The sequence below is a fragment of the Euleptes europaea genome, chromosome 3 (assembly GCF_029931775.1).
Source record: "Euleptes europaea isolate rEulEur1 chromosome 3, rEulEur1.hap1, whole genome shotgun sequence".
Classification (NCBI taxonomy): Eukaryota; Metazoa; Chordata; class Lepidosauria; order Squamata; family Sphaerodactylidae; genus Euleptes; species Euleptes europaea.
Window position 1 is genome coordinate 66,904,386 of NC_079314.1, and position 23,486 is coordinate 66,927,871.

Genomic DNA, 23,486 nt, shown 5'->3' on the forward strand with positions numbered 1-23,486 from the left:
CTCTCCATTTGGCAACGGGTGCCTCATTCTCTCCTCATCCTTCACACTTACACTTTTAAAGTGTCGCTTCATGGCACTACATGTTTTGGTCTTTTTATATTTTGAGGTTTGGCTCCTTATGTCCATTTAGGACATCTTGCTTTCTATTCAGTTCTTCCATAAGAGCAGAGGGGAGCTCTCAGAGCTCTGTGTGAGAACCTGAGGCTGTAATTCAGCCAATACGAGCTGGAAACTACATGGAACAATTGCCAGGTAAGCACAACAGGTAAAGGAATTATAAAGGAGTACTCAGAAGACAACCCATGTTGTCTTAAGAAACAACAGACCCTTTCCTGTTGTTTAGCCACTGTGGTGTCATGACTGTAGCATCAGATGAAAACAAAGCAACTCAACCATGAAGCTCACTATTGTGAGCATAAAATGCATGTGGGAAAAACTGCCCTGAGCTCCTTCAAAGGAGGGCAAGATAAAAGCAGGCAGGCAGGAAGGCAGATTGATTTACATCTGTTCCAATGGGCACACGTGTTTATGAAGTGATTGCCTTTGGCAGGAGAGCAATGTAGAAGAGAATTCCAGATAGGTGGTCATTAATCTGTAGAGAAATAAAACAGGAGTCCTGTGGCATTTTAAAGACTAACAAAATTGGGTGCTTTTCAGTGGGGAAAGTGGCAGAGAGAAGGGGCCCCCACTTTTCTTCCATCTGTTGCTTTTCCACTTTAAATTCCCTTCCCAAAGCGGTAAACATGATAGGGATGGGAAATGGGTTTGGGGCTGGAGGAAAATTTGTGAGGGAGAAAAGAGAAGCAGCTGCTCTGTGCCATTTTTTCCGGCTCTAAATCTTTCCTTTCTGAAGTGGTGTTCTCTCACAACTTTTTTGGACAAATTGCAAATATCGTGTACTTCCACCCTTAACCCACAACTCCGTACTGTGTGATTCGCCATTACGTTTTTAACCTAGGTCCTTCACAGTAATGACCAAGCTTCTAACTCTTGAATAAAGAAAGAACACAACTGTATACATTGAATATAAAGTTACAAGCTTAGCATTCCATCTCATAAGTTGTCTTCCAACCTGCAAAGACACAAAGAGTCCTAGAAATAATGAACAGTGTTTATGCATATATTACATTTCTTTAACTGGTTTCATGTTGCAGGTATATTGAGCTGTTGCTACCATCGATATAAGAGGTCCATTGCTATAGTTACCAAACATGTATTTGTGTAACCAAAGGAAGTAAAATGCTGCCTTTTATTAAGACCACCCAGACTTTAAGTATATATCAGCTTCACAGAACTTTTCAGCACTTCCTTTTAAAGTGCTAGCAATATAAAATTTCTTAGTAGTTCAAAGCAATAGTTTGAAAGCACGAAAGGCAAATACAGCAGATATGTCACTGTGCTTTGAACATCCATTTTAAGATCCATTGACCATGTTAGCCAAATTCCCCTTTAACTTGGGGAATTATCAGCAAGATGGCAAATTACAATATTTATTTTTATAGCGGTATCACAACCTTTGTATACCAGAGCCGGTAACTGTGACCTTTAAATCAAGACAGAAGCAATGGATTCCAGATTAAAAGAGTTTATGCAGTTTTTCAATCAAATCAGTGTTGCATACACACATAAAAGAAATCTAGGAAAATCAAAGAGAGGAGTATAAGCACAGATGTCAATGTGGCAGGAATCGTTGGTGGGGTAACATCTACCTTCTTGAAGCGGCGTTGTCCAAGTTCACGTAGACTAAGACAGAGTGGAAAAATGAGCAAGATGGGGCAAGGGGTTCCCGTGGACTTGACCAGCAAGGCGGGAGGGAGCGTGGTCGGGCTGCGCAAAACCCAAACCAACAGAGTAACGGCAAAGGTGCCAGGAAAGACCTAAGGTAATATAATGGGCTGGGGGCACCCCAGATATACTGTTTTTCTGGGGGCGGGGAGAGGGGGTTTACTCCGCCTAGGTTCCCAGGTGACAAAAGGTGACAAAAGAATTAGTCTGTGGCTACCGGGGTGGGGTAGTGAGTATTTGGAAATCTATTCTAATTCCAATGGCTTTTGCAACCCGGGAGAAACCGGGAGATCTCTACTGAAGTGATTAACATTCTGGAACAATGGGTGCGATCTCTGCAAACGTCCGGGGATCGCTGCTGCAGAGCTGGAGGAATGACTCATCGCTCTTATCAGGATCGCTGCTGACTGCCCATTAAGCTGCAGATATTGCAATAGGGAAGGGGGGTGTTGGCACTGACTACGTGACTGTCTGCTTTCCACGACATGGCTGCGGCTGGAACAGTGATTGCACAGGAACATGGAGTCTTTCAGGTTCGCTGGAGGTTGTCCTTGCATTGGTTTCCTAGCTGCTGGCTGCACGGTGCTCGCAGGAGCAGCCGTGTCCGTTTCAACGGAGGGCGCAGTGACCGTCCCGTAGCGTTTGGGGCGGGCGCGCGGCCAGAACAGTAGTCGAGTGCCTGCATATGGGGCTGCCAAGTCCAGTCCGGGAGTTTAGGCGGCCCGTATGCTATCAACTGTATAGTACAGTGAAAAGTTTTTTTCTTGCATATTTCAAAAAATAATATGGCTTTCAAAAGGTTACGCTTTTTAAAGTCTTGCTGTAATTTCACCTTATGATCCAAACTCCACTCTTGTTCTGAGCACCAAGCAATTATAATCACTCCGCTGGGCCAACATTTTAAGTTATGACTCACATATTTGCAACTTGGGTGTTGGAATCAAGGGTGAGTGTAAGGTCTAGGCCTCCTTTCTTAAAGTGCCCCTCACACATCTTGGTTTAAGCAAAACAACTGTACTTATTGCAACTGAGGAAAATATAGCGTACGTTGTTGGTTATGGTATTCTCGACCACCAAAACTGCTTTCTCTTCCCAAACCAAAGGTCCAGAGTCTTAGGACGAGTTATCACTATCAAGGCCTATCAAGTCAGGGCCTTAAAGAGGGCAACTCTGCTAATATCCTGGGGTTTGAAGGTATTCATTTGACAAAAACTGGTGTGGGAGAAGGCAGTTTATGTGGTCCTGTAGGCAATGTTATGGAAGCAGTGTTTTGTTGTAGAAATGTGCCCTAGCAGGACCCCAGGAAGTGACTGCAGCCAGCAGAGTCTAGGAAGGAGGACCCACACCAGAAAAAATCAGCTTGGCAGCAAGGTTCTGAGTGGGAGTCCAATGAGACTTGCTTTCTCTGTAGCTCCTACCTACTGCTTCTTCAGCTCAGGCCTTTCAACAACAAAGCAGTCACTTGGAATAAACACTGGGGGCTTCTTAAAAAGTCTCTCCACCCCAGAATCATAGAGTTGTAAGGGGCCATACAGGCTATCTAGTCCAACCCCCTGCTCAATGCAGGATCAACCTAAGCATCCCTGACAAGTGTTTGTCCAGCCACTGCTTAAAGACTGCCAATGAGGGGGAGTTCCCCACCTCCTTAGGTAGCCAATTCCATGGCTGAACTACTCTTACTGTAAAAAAAAATTTTCCTAACGTTCAGCCGGTACTTTTCCACCCATAATTTATACCTGTTATTGCAAATCCTCCTCTAAGTGACAGCCTTTTAAATACTTAAAGACAGCAATTGTTTCCCCCCTCAACCTCCTCTTTTCCAGACTGAACATTCCTAGGTCCCTCAGCCTTTCCTTGTAGGGCTTGGTCTTCAGGCCCCTGATCATCCTTGTCACTCTCTTTTGCTCCCACTCAATCCTATCCAAATCCTTTTTGAAGTGACACCTCCTGAACTGCACACAGTGTTCCAGGTGCAGCCTGACTAATGCATTTTACAACGGGACTATGATATCTTGCAATTTGTACGTTACGTCTCTGTTGATACACCCCAATACCACATTAGCCTTTTTTGCTGCTGCATCATACTGACTGCTCATATTCAGGCTACCGTCCACCTGTACCCCAATATCTTGTTCACACACACTGCTACCCAGAAGAGTATCCCCCATTCAATATGCATGCTTCTCATTTGGATTCTGGGACCACAGCTGAGGTTTTCTGAAATATGACCTACTAGTATGTGATGGATTTCATCTATCAAAGCTGGGGAAGAACGTATTTGGCAGAAACCTAGAGAGATTAATCAGGAGGGCTTTAAACAGGGTCATAAGTGGTGTACAGGGCATATAGTAGTTATGTGGCCCTTTTGGGTTTTGGAAATTGTGAATGTGGCTCTGCAAGCCACTGAAAGAGTAACAATGAGTAAGATATATGGTTCATTTAACAATAAAATAACTAGTTTTTCTAATGTACTATGCCAGCAATTGTACCGTGTAGTTGGAAAAGACATAGTACAGCAGCCTTGCTGAACCTAAGCTGGTCTGGATGTGATGCAAATGCAGTCTTGGGCTGCATCAACAGAAGTATAGTGTCCAGATCATGTGAAGTGATGGTATCGCTTTACTCTGCTCTGGTTAGACCTCAACTAGAGTACTGTGTTCAGTTTTGGGCACCACAATTTAAGAAAGATGTAGACAAGCTGGAACGTGTCCAGAGAAGGGCAACAAAGATGGTGAGGGGTCTGGAGACCAAGTCCTATGAGGAAAGGTTGAAGGAGCTGGGTATGTTTAGCCTGAAGAGGAGAGGACTGAGAGGGGATATGATAGCCATGTTCAAGAACTTGAAGGGCTGTGATATAGAGGAGGGTGCTGAGTTGTTTTCTGTTGCTCAAGAAGGTTGGACCAGAACCAACAGGTTGAAATTAAATCAAAAGAGTTTCCATCTAGACATTAGGAAGAATTTTCTAACAGAGCGGTTCCTCAGTGGAACAGGCTTCCTCGGGAGGTGATAAGCTCTCCTTCCCTGGATGTTTTTAAGAAGAGGTTAGATGGCCATCTGTCAGCAATGCTGATTCTGTGACCTTAGGCAGATGATGAGAGGGAGGGCATCTTGGCCATCTTCTGGTCACTAGGGGTGTGGAGGGGGGAGGTAGTTTGGAATTTCCTGCATTGTGCAGGGGGTTGGACTAGATGGCCCTGGTGGTCCCTTCCAATTCTATGATTCTATGATCCATGCCTCGATAACAGACCTTCTGGAAAACCTACACTGCCTTCAGTTTGATGGTGGAAGAAAAGCAGGATAAGAATATGATACTTTTGCCAGTGCAGTGCCAAAATACGTAATGCGACACTAGTATTGTTGGCAGATGTGCAGTCCCAGGGCTATAGGTCATAGCCATAGATAAATGTGTTATTATTTCAGCATCAGGGTCATAAGTGCAAAGAGGAGGATTTCTTCCTCAGATGAAGAAAGGTTGATGGCTATAATCACTAACCTGAACATTTCTTTTGTGCTTTTCTAGTATTAGAAGAAGTGCAGCAAAGTATTTTCCCCAGCTACGGAACAGCAGCTAACCAGCAAGCTCTTCATACACCAGAATGGGTAGGTAGTATTTCACCTGACAGTATCTTTGCTTTCCTGTAAAAGTCGGTGTGCTGGTCCAGAGCCTACCGCATGCTATAATGAACTCACAGAGCTCCGAAACAGATTTTCTTCACATTTAATGGAAGGGACATGTCTGTATAGAAACAGTACCTTTCATTGAAATGTACTGGTAAGTCTTTGTAGGCAGCAAGCAGCGCATCATATTGGGGTGGAAGCATTGTCTCTGATGGATTAGCAGTCGTTCTCTTTTTGTAAATGAAATTTGTGCTGTTTTTCAGGAACAAAATAGATGTGGGGTCAGAAGACCTGTGTCTTAGGATCAGATTGCTACCCATTTCTGGTAAAGCAGGGCGGATGGGGGCATTAAACTCAGCATGATTAGCCAGGAGTGCCAATATTTTCAACAGTCCATAATTTTGTCTTCCCAAACTGCTGTGCCCCAGATATTTTCTCCCAGTGGGCTTCCAAGATTTGATTTAATTCGTACTAGAGAAATTACCTGGGAAGAAACAGTTTGGGGGAAGAAGCAAATTAGTTCAACACCCACTTCCACCTGCAGTGTGCTTCTAATTTCTCTCATTCCCTGCCTTATAGAAATTTTCACCTTCACACTTTGGTCTCAGATTGCATTCAGAAATAAAGATAATTGCAGACAGATAAAAATGTATATATTTCAGATGGCATTTGGAAATTGAGACTGTGATCCACATAATTGATTCCATTGACCTTCAACCTGGACTGTTTTCTACCAATTTTTGAGTTTTTTTAATGACATTGTGTATAATGTTTTAATGATCAGAAAACTTTAATGATTTTATAACTTTTATGTTTTTCATACTACTTTGAACTTTTTAATGAAAAGAAGTATATTATTTTAGCTAATAAATGAAATACATTTAAAGAACGACAACGTAATTTACAAGAATATAAATTAGGACACACATGTCCTGATAAATTACACATTAGCATGCAAGAGTTGTTTAAAGAAAAATTAAAGACATTGTGCCAAAGGTTGCCATGGTAATTAACAGTTAAATCCTAAACAGAGTTGCACCTTTCTAAGGCCATTGACTTCAACTCTGTAACTCTGTTTGCGACTGCTCTGTAGTGACCTTCCCATAAAACTATCCTTTTTAAAAATGTACTGAATACACAACACAAATCAATCAGGTATTGGGTTGGGCTAAATTTGTGGCATTTGAACATCCATGGCTGTCATTTTAATCTCAATTATTTAAGATGATTAATGGCTAGTTAATTATTCAGGGTAATAGTAGCTAATATGTGGTATGTAATATTCACAGATTACATGGCCTGTTCTCCTATAATACCTCCAGATGCTAATTAACCAATCCCTCACAAGAGCATATTCATATAAACATACAATGCCTGGGTAATTAGCAACTGGTGTAAATTACATTACATGTCAGCAAGCCCTAATTAGGAAGGAAGGGGAAAGGGGAAGCAAAGAGTAAGGTTTTGTCTAGGCTCAGACATAAACTAATTTGCTTCCTCCAGTGTATATAAGAGAGTGGTGAGGGGTTCTTAAATCACTACATTTCACCCTTCACATAATGCATGTTATAGAATTAGCCCTTCCTTTCATACAACTGATTGGATTTCTTAATAGTGTAAAAAGATTTCAGTTCTTAGTACCTACTTATTAGGAAAGAAAGGGTATAGTTCTCTGTGGGCAAAGAAGTTTCACATAATTTATATTAAGTACAATTACATTTAATGGGTTTAGTACTATAAAGCCAGTGCAGGCAAAACTGCTAGAGACAATAATGCCTTCAGCCAGAATCTGTGACTGGAATTTCAGCCTAAAGCACTGAGTATTTTAAAACATTGAGATTAAAAGTGAAAACATATTAATGAAATAGTCTTGGAAAGGGCGGGGAGAGATACCACATATACAATCGTCTGTTTGGTTGCCTGAAACATGTGTTCGCAATAAACAAATCATTGTCTTCATTTTGTGCTCCCAGCCCAATCTTCCAACAGTATTTTATTCTGCTTTGTTCCCTTCTTTTTACAAAACTGAAAGATGAGTATTCAGATGGGCATTCCAGTCACCTATAATTAACTGCACATCTTGTTCAGGTGTGTGAATCAATTTCTTCCTGGATATTTGCATAAAAGTTTTCAATTTCATCCTCATCGGCATCTGTGGTTGGGGTGTAAACTTGAATGATGATTGATACTATTTGGTCAGACTATGCATTACAGCCCCTGACTGCTTGTTATACATCTTGCCTCACTATTAGAGCAACTCCGTTTCTTCTGTGTTTGTCATTTCCAGAGAAAAATACTTCGTAATTTTCTGACTGCAAATGCCCTAATCCAGTCCACTTTAGATCATTCCCTCCCAGGACTGCAGCGTTTAAACATTCCATTTCTCATTTTAGGATCTTGAGTTTATCTTGATTCATACTTCTCATATTCCGTGTTCCTATTGTATGTATCAAACAGCTTTGGACTTTCCTTTGGATGTCAACAACTGAAGCTTTAGTCCAGCTGCGTCATTCAGAATAGTGCTATTCATAGTTGTCCTCAGCTCTACTCCAGTAGCTGACTGCCATCCATTAACATGCTTTCACCAATTTGTTTGCAATATTTCTTTAAAAATATTAGAACATAGGGAGAACAGTTAGAACATAGGAAGAGCTATACTGGATTAGGCGAAAGGCCCATCAAGTCCAGCATTCTGTTCACATAGTGGCCAGCCAGTTGCCCCTAGGGAGCCGACAAGTAGGATAACTGCAACAGTATTCCACTGCCCGTGCTCCCCATCAACTGGTATAAAGCATCCTCTTCCCTGTGCCCCTCAGCAACTGCCTCTGGTACTGGTTGGAGATAACTATCAAACTAATAGCAATTGTGACTAATAGCCATAGAAAGCCCCATCCTCCATGAATTTGTCCACTCCCTCCTTTTAAACCTTCCTTCCAAGTTGGTGGCCATCACCACATCCCATGGCAATGACTTCCACAATTTAACTATGCATTGTGTGAAGAAGTAATTCCTTTTGTCTTCCCTGAATCTCCCACCCTTCAGCTTCAGTGGATGAAGGATAAAAACTTCTCCCTGTCCACTCTGTCCGCACCATGCATAATTTCATAGACCTCTATTATGACTCCTCTTACTCAGGGCCGTAATTAGCGGAGGGGAGGAGAGCAGCTGCCGCCCTGTGGCATGCAGAGAGGGCGGCAGAAGTGCCCCCTCTTACCTGGCCTACTCCTCCTGTAGGAGAAGCAGTTCTGCCACCCTCTCTGCATGTCACACGGGCAGCATCTGTCCCCGCCACCAGCTACGACCCTGCTCTTACTTTTTTTCTAAGCTAAACAGTCCTCACCATTTTAACTGATCTTCATAGAGCAGTTGCTCTAGCCCTCTGATAATTTTGGCTGTTCTTTTCTGCACATTTTCAAGCCCTACAATATCCTTTTTCAGGAGAGGTGACCAGAATTGTACACAGTATCCCAAGTGTTCTCTAACCATGGATTTATATCAAGGAAGTATGATGGTGGCAGTTTTATTCTCGATTCCTTTTCTAATTATGGCCGGCATGGGATTTGCCTTTTTCACAGCAGCCACACACTGAATTGACATTTTTATTGAGCCATCCACTACCACCCTAAGATCCCTTTCTTGGTTTGTCTTTGCCATCTCAAATCCCATCAATGTATATGTGAAGTTGTTAGCCCCCTTGGATTTCTTTGTTAGCCCCAGATAGTTATTTTGAAAAAGAATGATGGAATATAGTTTAAGAAATAAATATAAGAGGTGGGGCAAAATTATGTCTGGAAGCAACTATAATTTGAATATTGAGTTCCGGTGAGTGGACAGAGGAAGAAACATTGGCAGAGTGAGTGACTGGGGCATCAGAACAAGAGGACAAATAACAGTTTTATTTTAAAACTGAGTTTTGCAATATGTAACACATCGTATTCCCTATTACTATGTATGGGTGTGAAAGCTGGACAGTGAAGAAAGCTGATAGGAAAAAAATAGATTCCTTTGAAATGTGGTGTTGGAGGAGAGTGTTACAGATTCCGTGGACTTCCAAAAAACAAATCAGTGGGTTATAGATTAAATCAAGCCTGAACTGACTCTAGAAGCTAAAATGACTAAACTGAGGCTATTGTATTTTGGTCACGTCATGAGATGACAAGTGTCACTGGAAAAGACAGTCATGCTAGGAAAAGTTGAGGTCAGCAGGAACAGAGGAAGACCCAGCAAGAGATGGATTGACTCAATAAAGGAAGCCACAGCCTTCAATTTGCAAGATCTGACCAAGGCTGTCAAAGATAGGACATTTTGGAGGACTTTCATTCATAGGGTTGCCATGAATCGGAAGCGACTTGACGGCACTTAACACACACACAACACAAACTATCTTTGCTGTTAACCTCTTGCCCAGGCTGAGTAACAATGCTTTACAGTTAGGTGGTTTGACAGAAGCATTGCTCAAACCATCTCTGAAACGTCATGTGTCTGGCAGCCATGTATGTGTAGATAAAAAAATTGCAAGGGGAAAACATAGAGTTAAGATAGATATGACTGCAGATTTGCAGTTTTTTCAATAATAATTAGACTGCAGGATTAACCCACCCACCCCCAAAAGAACTTTAAGCATTGCAGAGAGGAAGAACTTTGGGCAGAATTTTGTTTGCACTAACAACCCAAAATGGTGCCAAATGACAGAAGAAAGTATTGGTGGAAGCAGGGGCAGGGCATGCACTTGAATGGGAGTGAACAGCAGGGCTGTGGGGCAACAAGGGGGGAGGAGATTAGGATCTGACAAAGATGGAGAACACATGAAAGGAACCATAAGAAGGGAAGTGAGTTTTGCAGTGGAGAGGGGGAACAGGTGTGGGGTAGGGTTGCCAGGTTCCTCTTTGCCACTGGCGGGAGGTTTTTGGGGCGAAGCCTGAGGAAAATAGGGTCTGGGGAGGGGGGACTTCAATGCCATAGAGTCCAATTGCCAAAGTGGCCATTTTCTCCAGGTGAACTGATCTCTATTGGCTGGAGATCAGTTATAATAGCAAGAGATCTTCAGCCACCACCTGGAGGTTGGCAACTCTAGTGTGGGGAGAAGATGATGATGAAGAAGAAGAGAAACTGCAAGAGGGAGTAGGGCTGTTGTGAAAAGAAAAGACTGGGCAGAGAGACAGAGAGGAAGAAATATTGGCACAGGGAGTGACTGGCGCTGGAGTCCTAAGAACCATTTTCTGGGAATAAGCCATGTTGTTTAAAAATGAGCATTTCTGTTTAGACCTGCTCAAGATAGCTCTCTAGAGGGTAGAAAAGCATAGGTAGAAAGGAAATGGAGCAAGAATGGGGTGATGGGGCCAATGGGGAAGGAGAAGGGGATTTCTCCCACTTGTAGAATTTGAGAGTCCAACCACGGGATCCTCTGGCTCAGCATTTTCTATTCTTAACAGGCAGCAGCTCTCCAGGTCTGAAGGCAGAGGTCATTCACAGGATCTGTTACCTAAGCTCCTTGTAACTAGAGGTGCCAGGGACTGAACCTGCCACTTTCTACTTGCACACTTAGCTCTTTCCCAGTTCCATAGGACAATGCCAGTGAGAAGTAAGCTACACATATTGATGATGATTGAGCTAGGCAATTTTTTGATGTAAACAAACACTCCACCAATACAGTGAGGGGGAAAAGTATTTGATCCCCTGCTAAATTTGCCTGTTTTCCCTCTGACGAAGAAATGACCAGTCCATAATTTTAATGGTAGATTTATTGTAGCTGTGAGAGACAGAATAACAACAGGAAAAACCCCAGAAATCCAGAAGACAAAAGTCAGAGATCGATGTGCATTATAATGCGTGAAATAAGTATTTGATCCCCTATCAACCAGCCAGATTAGGGTTAGGGTTCTGCTGTCGACAGAAGCAATCAATCCATCAGATTCCAAACTAGCCACCATGACCAAGACCAAAGAGCTGTCCAAGGATGTCAGGGACAAGATTGTAGACCTGCACAAGGCTGGACTGGGCTACAAGACTATTGCCAAGCAGCTTGGTGAGAAGGTGACAACCCTAACTGTCAACCTCCCTCGGTCTGGGGCTCCATGCAAGATCTCATCTCGTGGAGTTGCAATGATCATGAGAACGGTGATGAAGCAGCCCAGAACTACACGGGGGGAACTTGTCAATGATCTCAGGGCAGCTGGGACCATAGTCACCATGAAAACAGTTGGTAACACACTACGCCATGAAGGACTGAGATCTTGCAGAGCCCGCAAGGTCCCCTTGCTCAAGACAGCACATGTACAGGCCCGTCTGCAGTTTGCCAATGCACATCTGAATGACCCAGAGGAGAACTGGATGAAAGTGTTGTGGTCAGATGAGACCAAAATCGAGCTCTTTGGCATCAACTCAACTCACCGTGTTTGGAGGAGGAGGAATGCTGCCTATGACCCCAAGAACACCATCCCCACCGTCAAACATGGAGGGGGACATATTATGCTTTGGGGTTGTTTTTCTGCTATGGGGACAGGACACCTTCACGGCATCGAAGGGACGATGGACGGGACCATGTATCGTCAAATCTTGGGTGAGCACCTCCTTCCCTCAGCCAGGGCATTGAAAATGGGTCGAGGATGGGTATTCCAGCATGACAATGACCAGCATGACAGTGACCAACATGACAATGACCAGCATGACACACGGCCAAGGCAGCAAAGGAGTGGCTCAAGAAGAAGCACATTAAGGTCCTGGAGTGGCCTAGCCAGTCTCCAGACCTTAATCCCATCGAAAATCTGTGAAGGGAGCTGAAGGTTCGAGTAGCTACACATCAGCCTCGAAATCTTACTGACTTGGAGAGGATCTGCAAAGAGGAGTGGGACAAAATACCTCCTGAGATGTGTGCAAACCTGCTGGCCACCTACAAGAAACGTCTGAACTCTGTAATTGCCAACAAGGGTTTTGCCACCAAGTACTAAGTCATCTTTTGCAAAGGGATCAAATATTTATTTCACTCATTATAATGCACATCAATCTCTGACTTTTGTCTTCTGGGTTTCTGGGGGTTTTCCTGTTGTTATTCTGTCTCTCACAGCTACAATAAACCTACCATTAAAATTATGGACTGGTCATTTCTTCGTCAGAGGGCAAACAGGCAAATTCAGCAGGGGATCAAATACTTTTTCCCCTCACTGTATTTGTTCCCAAGATCTATAATGACAGATTTATATAGTTCATTAGCTTAGTGCAATATTTGCAGTTCCATGGTAAACTGAGTTACACCCTTCTAAGTCTATTCAGTTCAGTGGGCTTAGAAGAGTGTAACTCCGTTAAGTATTGTACTGTTATTCTGCTATGTGTGGGATGGATGTGTACAGTGTACTCTATTTTTCTCTTAAATATTTTACTCCTTTTGTCCTGACCTTATCCACTATCTATATGTTATTTCATTAACTGTTCATTTTAGTTGTGTTGCTAGTACTGAATGTGATAGTTCCATGGAATTTATTTATGACAGACAAAAAAATGATGGACAGATATTATGTTGAAGATACTATGCTTTTTTTACAGGCAGAGTTTAACCAGAACCATGAATCCTTATACTTTAATGATGGCCAGAGAAGAATTGATTTTGTTTTAGTGTATGAAGATGAGAGCAGAAAGGAAAATCGAAAGAGGAGCTTTAATAAAAAGCAAAAGGTATGAATTGCCTTCTGTTTTATGTGGCCATTGATCGAGGCTTTGCTTTGGGCGTGTTTCCAAGGTTCTGTTTTCAGTGCTTTTTAAAATCTCTCAGTCAAAACGTCTCACAGCTTCCAGGATGTGCTTATTGTTTTAAAAATGTATAAGCTGAGTCATCATGTATATCATCTCCATTGAAAACAGGACTTGCTGTTCTCTTCCTTTGCTCATTCGTTCACTTGAAGTTAAAAGATATTGTGTTAAAATATATTTGGGGCTGGCATGCTTGGTTTCTTTTCTTAGCACAGGCTGCACAGAGACAATTAAGGCTAAAGATAGCAGCAGGAAGCTTTGCGTGTTATAAGATCTGCATAACTGTCTAAACCACAACACTGTTTCTTCTTCCTATTTTACTTTCCTGAGTACTAGAAACAATCTACACATTCAGAAGAATCACAGGATGTAGAGTCACATGATAGATGTAGTCCTGGAAACCACACCTCTTCAGAATACACATTTGAATCTCTCCTCCCTCCCCAAGCAGAACCTCTACACATAGAGACTTTGCATGGCAGAAAGAATGTGTACACTTGTACACCATTCTAATATAGCCCTATTACCTGTATAAAAATGCGCCCCCCGCTCTATTCTGTTTTACAGAATGCCAGAAACATGGGAGTCCTCCTCTGGCAGGCCATTCCACAAGGTTGGGGACCACTACGAAGAATGCACCTGTTGTTGATCTCACCCATTTGCATTTCTTCTTTATGAATTTTTTTCTACTCTATGTATGCTGTAACTTGCTCTTAGCCTTTGATAATAAGGGGTGTATTACCTGAGCCCTTTTCACTCATGCTTATGGGTAAATGTGCTACATGTGATCCTCCCACACATGCAATCACTATTTTGTGGGCAACATACATACTTTCAGCCTAAGTATACGCATACCAGAATCCTGCAAGGAAGACAAAATAATGGCCACATATATTGGGAGGTTCACTTTTAGCATGCGCTTCTGATATGTAGAGTTGTGGGGGGCTTCCAGTATGCATGATTACAACAACTTAAAAGCTCCTGAAATTCATGTTTGCCTTCTTGTTAGTCTAATCCAGTGATGGCGAACCTTTTAAAGACCGAGTGCCCAAACTACAACCCCAAACCCACTTATTTATCACCGAGTGCCAATGCGGCAATTTAACCTGAATACTGAGGTTTTAGTTTAGAAAAAACAACTCATACGTTAACATCTTTTGCCTTAAAAGAAAAACACAATAACAGAACTTTCAATGATACAAACAACTTTTTATCAAAAGACATGCTTTTGAACAATTAATGTGATTTTTGCTGTTGTGTGCATGCTGATAATTTGTCTACCCTTGGCTCATACTTTGTAAATTTGAGAGCAACACATGCAGCACTCAGGTCATCTGTTAGTTGTTTCTGGTGTCAGATTTGATATAATTCAAAGCTGAAAATAGCTGCTCACAAGCATAAGATGATCCAAACAAAGTGAGGAAAGCAATTCCAAGTGCTTTCATTGACTTAAAAATATTTGGCAGAGAATTCCACACTTTTAAGGAATTCTGAGTGGCAAATCCAAGGCAAAACCTCCCATTAATAAATGGCCAATAACCCCCCATGCAGAGTTTTGAGAATCTGGATGGGGGAAATGTGCATCTGAGTGGCAAATCCAAGGCAAAACCTCCCATTCACAAATGGCCAATTACCCCCCATGCAGAGTTTTGAGAATCTGGATGGGGAAAATGTGCGAGGGGCCAGCTTGCCCCAGCAACGGGGTGTATGGGGGGGGGGAGAGAGAGACACACACACACACCCTGAGGAAAGGTCGAGTTGTCCACAGGCTTGCATGAAAACCCACAAGGTGAACGTTTGCAACTCGCCCCCAACGATGCAAAGACACAAACACACACAAAAAAGCCTCCCGTGTTGCAGAGAAAGAGGCGCCTTTGCATCGCACCCCGGGTAAGGGGGGACAAGCTCGCGCGCTTCCCACACCAGCAGCAAAAGCCGTGAGGGTGCAAAGGGCAGCAAGTTTGCAAAAGTGGGGGGGGGGCTTTCCCATTCCGTTCCTCCGGTCCGGCTCCCCTGGCTCCCCTCCGCCGCCTGCAGCAAAATGCAAACCCCGGGATGGACGAGGAGGTGGAAATCAGCTCTGGAGCTCTGCCGTCGCCCTTCTGCATACGGTATCCATTGGCCTGGGTGTGCGGAGCGGGACTGGTGCCGAGCGGAGAAGCACACTCGGTAGCAGCTCCCGACTCAGGGGGGCTCCGAGGGGAGGGGAGGGAAAGGGGGGAGTGATTCCCAACTCGCTGCCGCCGATCACAGAGCAGCCTACCGGGGGGGGGAGAGAAAGCCCTCTTCCCTCAGCCTCCAAGGGGCCAGGGCCACTCACAGCAGGCAGAAGGCGAAGGCGCCGGCCACGCTCTTGCGCACCAGGAAGCTGCCGTCACGGGCCAGCAGCTACCCGGCCAGCCGCACCGCTACGCCTGCCGCCTCGCCTCCGCCCCCGCCCCATGAAAAGGTGGCTGCGGTGCGGCGGAAACTTGCATCGAGGCCGCGAGGAGGGGTGGAGGAGGGGCGCAGGAGGGGGCAGACGCGACGGCTCTGCGCGTGCCCACAGAGAGGGCTCGGCGTGCCGCTTATGGCACGCATGCCATAGGTTCGCCAACACGGGTCTAATCTTAGTTTCCTGTGTGTAGTGGACATATTTTTAAATATTTTGTTGTGTTCCTGCTTTACATTGCTATTTGTTTGCACATAAAATATTTTATTAGCACATTTTCACAACGATTTGTGATCCAAAAACATATGAAGTAGTCTCAACCAATAAATAAAGACAATTTTTCATTATTTATTTTTGCTGGAAGATCTATGGCTTCAACTAACGTGCATTGCTGTTAAAGAGTGTGAATAATCAGGGGTTTACTATTTTTTCAATCAATTTTAACAGAGGAAAAGAGAAGTGTATGAGTCTAACTTGATAACCCGTGGTTTGCAGCTGGAAGCAACAAGGTCGGTGAGTGCAATTCCCTTTATATGTTTTTAAAAGTGGTTAAAAAGTGGAGTTGCTTCAACTTACCTGAAAGGGAATGCTGAATCATAAGACCTCTGTGTCACACTGTAGCCCACACAAAGTGTTTCAACTGAAGGGCAGATTAATTTAATTTTAGCTGAAATCGTGTAGATATGTATTGCTCTTAGTATAGAATCTGGTCATCTGTGCCTTCCAGTGCAGAGAGTAGAATTAGCAGGTACCCAATTTAAGAAGCTCATTCTGTGCCTGCTGTTGTAGGCTGACTGCACTTTTTCACTAAGATCATTTGGCACGGTTACAGTGCATTCCTGAGTGCCGCATAAAGGTGGCATAAATCTCGGCCAAAAAAAGGGGGGTTCCCAAGCCGTAACAGCTTGGGAGGCTGCCTAATGGCGGCCCCGCCCCCCAGCCGGCGCCGGGACTCCCTGGGACCCCACGGCGGCCTTTGGAGGCTGGGCCCAGTGCTGCGAGGCCAGCGACCGGTGTCTGGGCCTGCTCGCCGGCACTGGGGCCACAAACGCCGGCGTACGCTGCCTGGACATTGGCGCTGTGAGCCGCCAGCGTGGCTCAGGAATGCGCTGTTAGGCTTCCATAAGCCTCCAATGTCTTTTTATCTTTTTACTTTCTTTTAAATCCCTGTTGGAAATTGCACAGCGCCTTATTTACTCACGAGAATCATGCCTGCTTTTTGACATCCACCCACCCTTATTATTGAAGTGCAGCGAGTTCCAGAGAGAGAGAAAATCTCCCTTATCAAACTGGCACAATTTAGAGTATCTGCGCCAATTCTACAGGCTGTTTTATTCTGTGAACGATGAAGGTCAGCTGCATATTACCTGTGCTCAAATCAGCCCTCTCTAGTGAAAAAAATCCAGTACAAATCGGGCTTGAGATCCAATTGAGTTATATTTGTAACCATACAGAATGTCATTTTTATGCTGGTTTTATCAATGGGCAACATTGGTTATTTGAAAAATTTTCAAAACAGCAGTCTTGTTTGCAGAGGTCAATTTATAATCTCATTTAGTTTTGTTGTTATTATTTTACATGACTCTGTAACATGCTTGGCAGATTAATCATCCTTGAAACAAGACTATAGTTGACCCTTTAACATATGCCTCTCTCCAGGGAAAACTTGTCTCTTTTTTCTACTTCAGCCAGGGTTTAGCCTTAAATCTTGAAATAATAATACGCTTCTGAGTGTGTCCAGTTATGAAGCCTTCTGTCACCAACGAGTCTTCACAAATGGGTCACTCTCAGCTAAGACTGAAGAGAAGGGCTTCCATGTCACAAAGATGTTTCCAACCTAGATGTCATCCTGGCAACTCCTTACTAAGACTCAAACTCGATGTTATGACTTTTAACGATTTGGGTCTGGGTTCTCCCGTGCGGCTCCAAAATGGCTGTGATTCAGGAAAATTGTGAGAGGGAGAAGCAGGAGCCTGTCCTACCTCCACATTGTGGTTCTGAACATAATTGGGTCCACGTGGCCCTTTAAAAGCAGTTCCCTGCAGCACCTGCATGACTGCAGGGAACATGGTTTGGGTCAGTGGAACCGGGACCTGACTTGTTAAAAGCCATAACGTGTAATTTGAACCTTAGAAATTAATCATTGCCTTTCCAGCACTGGCACACGCAGTGGCTCACTATCAGTCTGTCAGTTTACTCTACTGAAGCCTGCTTCAGGAGTGGGAAGAGGCTCATCGCCCTTACAGGAGAGCATCATGAAACAGTCATAAAAGCACAGGGGCTGTGCAAGCTGACAGCTGGCTCATGCCAGGTAGCAGCACCTGGCATGAGCCACTGATATCATTTCAGTCTTATACTTGATCAAACTCATTGGAGCATCAAAGTCAGCACTGTCTACTCAGACTGACAGTGGCTCCTCAGGGTCTCAGGCCAAGGTCTTTCACATCACCTCCTAGTCGATCCTTTTCATTGGAGAGACTGAGGATTGAACCTGGGGCCTTCTGCATGCCAAGCAGATGCTCTTCCACTGAGCCATGGCCCCTTCCTACTTCCCACTCAGCAGCCTGGGCACCTGCAGGATGCTGAAGTGATGGTGAAGCCTCTATTTTCCTTCTTCGTGATGCCTTCCATTAAGGGTGCTGAGTCCCTCTTCCCCCCTGAAACAATGGGAGCTCTTAGTCTGCTGATGGTACTGCTTTTGTACCATGGCAATCAATAGAGCTTGTGCAAGATAACTCACTGGTGGATTTCCCCCCGCTATGCCCTTTTAGGTGTTATATTTTTATTCAAGAGAACTTACTAGTGGATTGTTCCCCAGTATGCCCTTTTAGGTGATTTATTGTTATTTAAGAGATAAGATAGTTTTATGACTTTAAAAATGTTATGAAAAGTCTGCTTCAGTATATTTCCATATATTAATACCTTTTCGTTGTAGGTCTTAGATGAAAAGATAATCTTCGTAAAAGTGCATGCACCTTGGGAAGTGCTGTGCGCGTATGCAGAGATTATGCACATCCATCTGCCCCTGCAGCCCAATGACCTGAAAGCCCATGACTCCCCATTTAGCTGGATTACTAGATTCTTTCGTGTGGATGAAAAAATCATCAAACCAGAGAAGGAGTTTTTTACGGCTCCATTTGAAAACGACCGTTTGTCAGACTTTTACATTCAGGACAAAAGAACATTCTTCAGCCCAGCAACAAGAAGTCGGATAGTAAGTCTCAATAATATTCATATTAGGATCACTTCCTCAGGCAATGCATTAATCTCTGTTATTTTGAGCATCAAAATAATCAGTGTCAAAAATATGCTGATGGATACATACACTAGACAGCTAACTATCACTTGTGGTTGGTTCAGGTATTATTATTTTATTCGTACAGCTTTTCCTGGCCTTTGCTAAGGAAGAGCAAATGTAATGTGTGGACTATGAGGTCACGATATTGGCTTTGACAACTTTTTCTCTGAGGCCCATTTTCTAGCATTTAAGATCACAGATGTAGTATACTGGTTAAAGTATTAGATTAGAGCCTCAGGTTTAAATTCCCACCTATCTGGGGCTCACAAAATGACCTTAGGCTAGTCACTGTCTGTGAACCTGACCTACTTCACATGGTTGCTATGAGGAAAAATGGAGGGACTATGTAGCCTTCTCTGAACTTCATGGAAGAAGGATAGGATAGGAAGACTCTTCAGCCTTTAATATTTACACATTTGTTTAAAATGTATATCCTTCTGCATAAATCAAAGCTTCCAAGGCATCTTACATACCGTATTTTTCGCTCCATAAGATGCACTTTTTTTCTCCTCAAAAGTGAGGGGAAATGTCTCTGTGTCTTATGGAGCGAATGCGCGCACAGAGCTGGCTGGGCACACTGCAATGACGCGAACCGGCTCTGTGCGCCCCGTTCCATTGCGCCCAGCCGGCTCTGTGTGCCCCGCCCGCCTCCCAGCTGGCCATCCCAACGCACACGTGCCCAGCCGGCATTCGCTCCATAAGACAAGTTTTTAGAGGAGGAAAACAAGATTTTTTCTTGTTTTCCTCCTCTAAAAACGAGGTGCGTCTTATGGAGCGGTGTGTCCTATGGAGCGAAAAATACGGTAATTTAATTCTTTGTGAGGTAGGGAGAATGAAGCAACAGAAGGGCAGAATGCTGAATGCATTTTACATTCTTTGCAACCGGCTGGTAATTTCTGGTTCCTATGTTCATCGGCGTGGCTTCTGTGCGGTCCCACATGGGTACTGTGCATGCGCAGGCCAGCCGCGGATAACTTATGCTGGAAAGCTCTAGAATCTTCGGGCCGCTCTTGCCCCTCCCCCGTCCTCAGATCTTCCCGCCTAAGCGGTCATGTGACGGGGAGGGGCGAGCGGCCGTCCCTCCAATTCTTTCTTCGCCGCCGCGTGAGACAGAACATTTTCTGGTGAGCTCCTATTTTTAAGTCGTCATATGGAAGATATGATGGCCCTTTTCAAAAAATGTTCCTCGTGCGGCTATAAAATGTCGCAATTAGACGAGCACGACGAGTGCATCTATTGCCTGGGGGAGGGTCATATCACCGCGTCCTGCAGACATTGCAGCTCGCTTACCCACCGCTCCTGCCAGGACAGGGCCCTGAAACTTAAAGCTTATCTCTACGAGCAATCCCTTGCTCCCGCCAAAAAATCCCCTTCTTCATCCTCTAAGAAAAAGAAAAAGGTGGACGCCTCTACTAGCTCCAAAAAGATGGCATCGTCTACTACAGGGGCCCCTGAGAAATCTCCCCGTCGCGACAAAGAACCGAGCAGCCAGCGTCGGTCAACGTCGAGGAGGGGCTCGACACCACCAAAGAGCTCTATGTTGAAGGGATCGGTGCCGGGACATCCCTCGACTCCTAAGGAGGACTCGGCACCGAGGACCATTACGACTCCTAGAGAGGGTTTGGAGAAGACCGGATCGGCACCAAAGACTTCTTCGTCAACCTCTCTTAAGGATATACGGCGATCCCCTTCCTTGACCCAGCAGTGCGGTTCCAACGAGCGTCATCGCCGCTCCATCAGGTCTGGCGAGTCTCTCCTTCCTTCGCCAGCTTCCTCTCAGGGACGCCGCAGCCGCGCTCCATCACGAGGGAAAGACTCCAGGGAACGGAGACATTCCAGCTCCCCCAAGCGGAAGAGGTCTCCCCGTGAGGAGCAGATGTAGTTTTCCCCATCGGATCATGATGTGATAGTGATCCCGGATTTCCATTCTGACTCCGACCTGCGCTCACGCCATTCTGCCGAGTCGCACCGCAGCGAGTGTTACCGATCCTGTCGGTATTGGGATCAAAAGGGCAGCTGCTCCTGCTGCCGCTCTCCACCTCCTCGTCAAAGAGATAGCAGACGACGGGATTCACCTCGCGGTCGTGACTCACCTAGAGATCCCGAAGGAGCCCAGATCGGCACCGATCTCATTCATCTGGTGGGCGTCGAGAGGACCATCGGCACCGAGGAACTCAACCCAATTCACCACGGCGGGCCTCGACATCGAGGTGCCGTTCCAGATCACCGAGAGACAGCAAAGTGAGGGCATCAACGTCGCAGGCTTCGACGTCGAGAGATGCTGCCCGCACGATGAGGCAGGTCTTCCAGTCAGACCCCTCGGACTCTGACGAGGAAACTAGATTTTCCCATAGGGGTTCTGAAACTTCATCTTGGACCTCACCTGATGACGTGGTGGTCGATCCATTCCCTATCTCCCCTTCGGAGGATATTAGGGGCTATAATGACCAGTTGGCTAGAATGGCCAAAGCCCTTGGGGTTAAGGTTGATCCCGCACAATCCAGGGAAGAGGATCCCATAATGGATATCCTATACTCCCCCAAGTCCGAACCAGGTGCTATCCCCATGGTGAAGGGCGTCAGAGGAATTGCCCTTACTAACTGGGCTAAACCAGCTTCTTATCCGTTAATCCCCAGGAAGGTGGATAATCTTTATAGGGTACAGGAAGGTGAATTCCCATGCCTATACCAGCACCCCCAAAGTAGTTCTCTGGTGGTGGATACTCTCCCAGCTAGGGGGAAAGCCGGCTCTCATTCCTCTTCTTCCGACAAGGAAGGTAGGAAGCTCGATCTCCTGGGTCGCAGGCTTTACTCTGCAGGTTCCCTAGGTTTAAGGGTAGCCAACCACAGTGCGTTGATGGGACGTTACCAAATGTTACTTTGGGAACACATCACTGACTTATTCCCTGACGTGGCGGAGGAAACGATAAAGATAGCCAAAGCCATGCAATCGGAGGGCTGTCGGTAGGCTGTCATCAACTTTATGCGGCCAGGCACACTGCCGATGTCGCCAGTAAGACCATGGTGTCCATTTCTTGGCTCTGTTCTTCTAATTTGCCGCAGGAAGCCAAAAATAGATTGGAGGACATGCCGTTCGATGAACGAGCCCTCTTTAACCAAGCTTCTGATGAATACCTTCACAAGTACAAAAAGGATCGGGCTGTCGCCAAATCATTAGGCATTACAGCACCTGGGCCTTCAATTTCATCCTTCCGCTCCAAGTATAGACCCAGACAGAATCCCCCCTTCTATAATAGAGGGTATCGTTTCACTCCTTACCAATATTCGGGGCAAACCCGACAGCCCTTCAATCCACCTGACCAGAGGAGGTTTCCCCCCAAGAATAGGGGAAAGAGGGGTGATAGGTCTCCACAAGGCAGACCGAACCCAAAGAAGGGCTCGCAATGACTAACTGTTCCTGTTTCTGGTTTACCTGCCCTATGTTTCCTGGACAGGTTGTCTGCATTCCATTCTGAATGGGCCTTCATTTCAGTAGACCAATGGGTGTTATCCATAATAAAACATGGTTATTTTTTGGAATGGCTGGATTGTCCTCCTTTCTTGAGTCCTCCCTTAAGAGATTCTCAGGTTCTCCCCATGTTACGGGATGAGATCGCAGAACTGCTTCAGAAGGGTGTGATCAGCCAGGTTCCTAAGGATCAGATCAGATCCAGGTTCTATTCACCCTATTTCCTGGTGGATAAGAAGGGTGGTGGCAAGAGACCCATTCTGGATCTCCGGGAATTGAACAAATTCATCCATGTTAGACCCTTCAGGATGGTGTCCATCCAAGAGGTGGGGACTTTGTTGGTTGCAGGGGCATTCTTTGCAGCCTTGGATCTCAAAGATGCCTATTTTCAAATAGCCATTCACAAATCTTGCAGGAAATTTCTCTGCTTCTCCTGTGAGGGTGACCATTTTTAGTACAACATCCTCCCCTTCGGACTAGCTACTGCTCCCCGAGTATTCACAAAGTGAGTGGGGGAGGTGATAGGTCATTTGGCTACTCAAGGCATTATTATTTTTCCCTACCTCGATGACTGGCTGGTGGTCGGCTCTTCCCCCAGCGAGGTTAGGGAGAGTGTACAGGTTATCTTGCGTCTCCTAAACAGGTTGGGTCTCATTGTCAATGAGACCAAATCTAGACTTGAGCCCACTCAGAGCATCGAGTTCATTGGGGCGATGTTGGATGCTCAACGGGCCAGGCTATTCCCCCCCCCCTTCAGAGAGTGAGGGCAATTCAATCCATGGTGGAAGCTTTCCAGAGAAACCATTTTCAGAAAGCGGTACGCATACAGAAACTTTTGGGCCTCATGGCCTCCACCACAGCGGTGGTTCCCCTGGCCAGGCTCAGAATGAAACCTCTCCAATCGTGGTTTCTTCAGCACTTCCGTCCAAATGTAGATCGTCAGGGGAAGATGCTCTCTGTCCCTAGAGGAGTACATCGATCCCTCAACTGGTGGGGTCAGGAATGCAATCTCCTGATAGGAGTACCATTCGGGGTGCCATCACATGACATCCAGTTATTCACAGACGCTTCCCTAACGGGATGGGGGGCGCATTGTGGTCACCTACAGACAAGAGGGAGGTGGTCCTTGGAGGAGTCACAATT

The 23,486-nt window shown here is 45.1% G+C and overlaps 1 protein-coding gene across 1 annotated transcript in view; it reads left to right on the forward strand.

The window, feature by feature from the left end:
* The first annotated feature begins 220 nt into the window (after positions 1-220).
* Positions 221-23,486, forward strand: part of ANO6 (anoctamin 6) — a 60,414-nt gene continuing 37,148 nt past the window's right edge. The window contains exons 1-5 of the mRNA XM_056847137.1: positions 221-252; positions 5,306-5,385; positions 12,943-13,071; positions 16,025-16,090; positions 18,513-18,791. Of these exons, the coding sequence (XP_056703115.1) occupies positions 237-252; positions 5,306-5,385; positions 12,943-13,071; positions 16,025-16,090; positions 18,513-18,791 (570 nt within the window). The 5' untranslated portion in view covers positions 221-236. The remainder of the gene's footprint in view (positions 253-5,305; positions 5,386-12,942; positions 13,072-16,024; positions 16,091-18,512; positions 18,792-23,486) is intronic.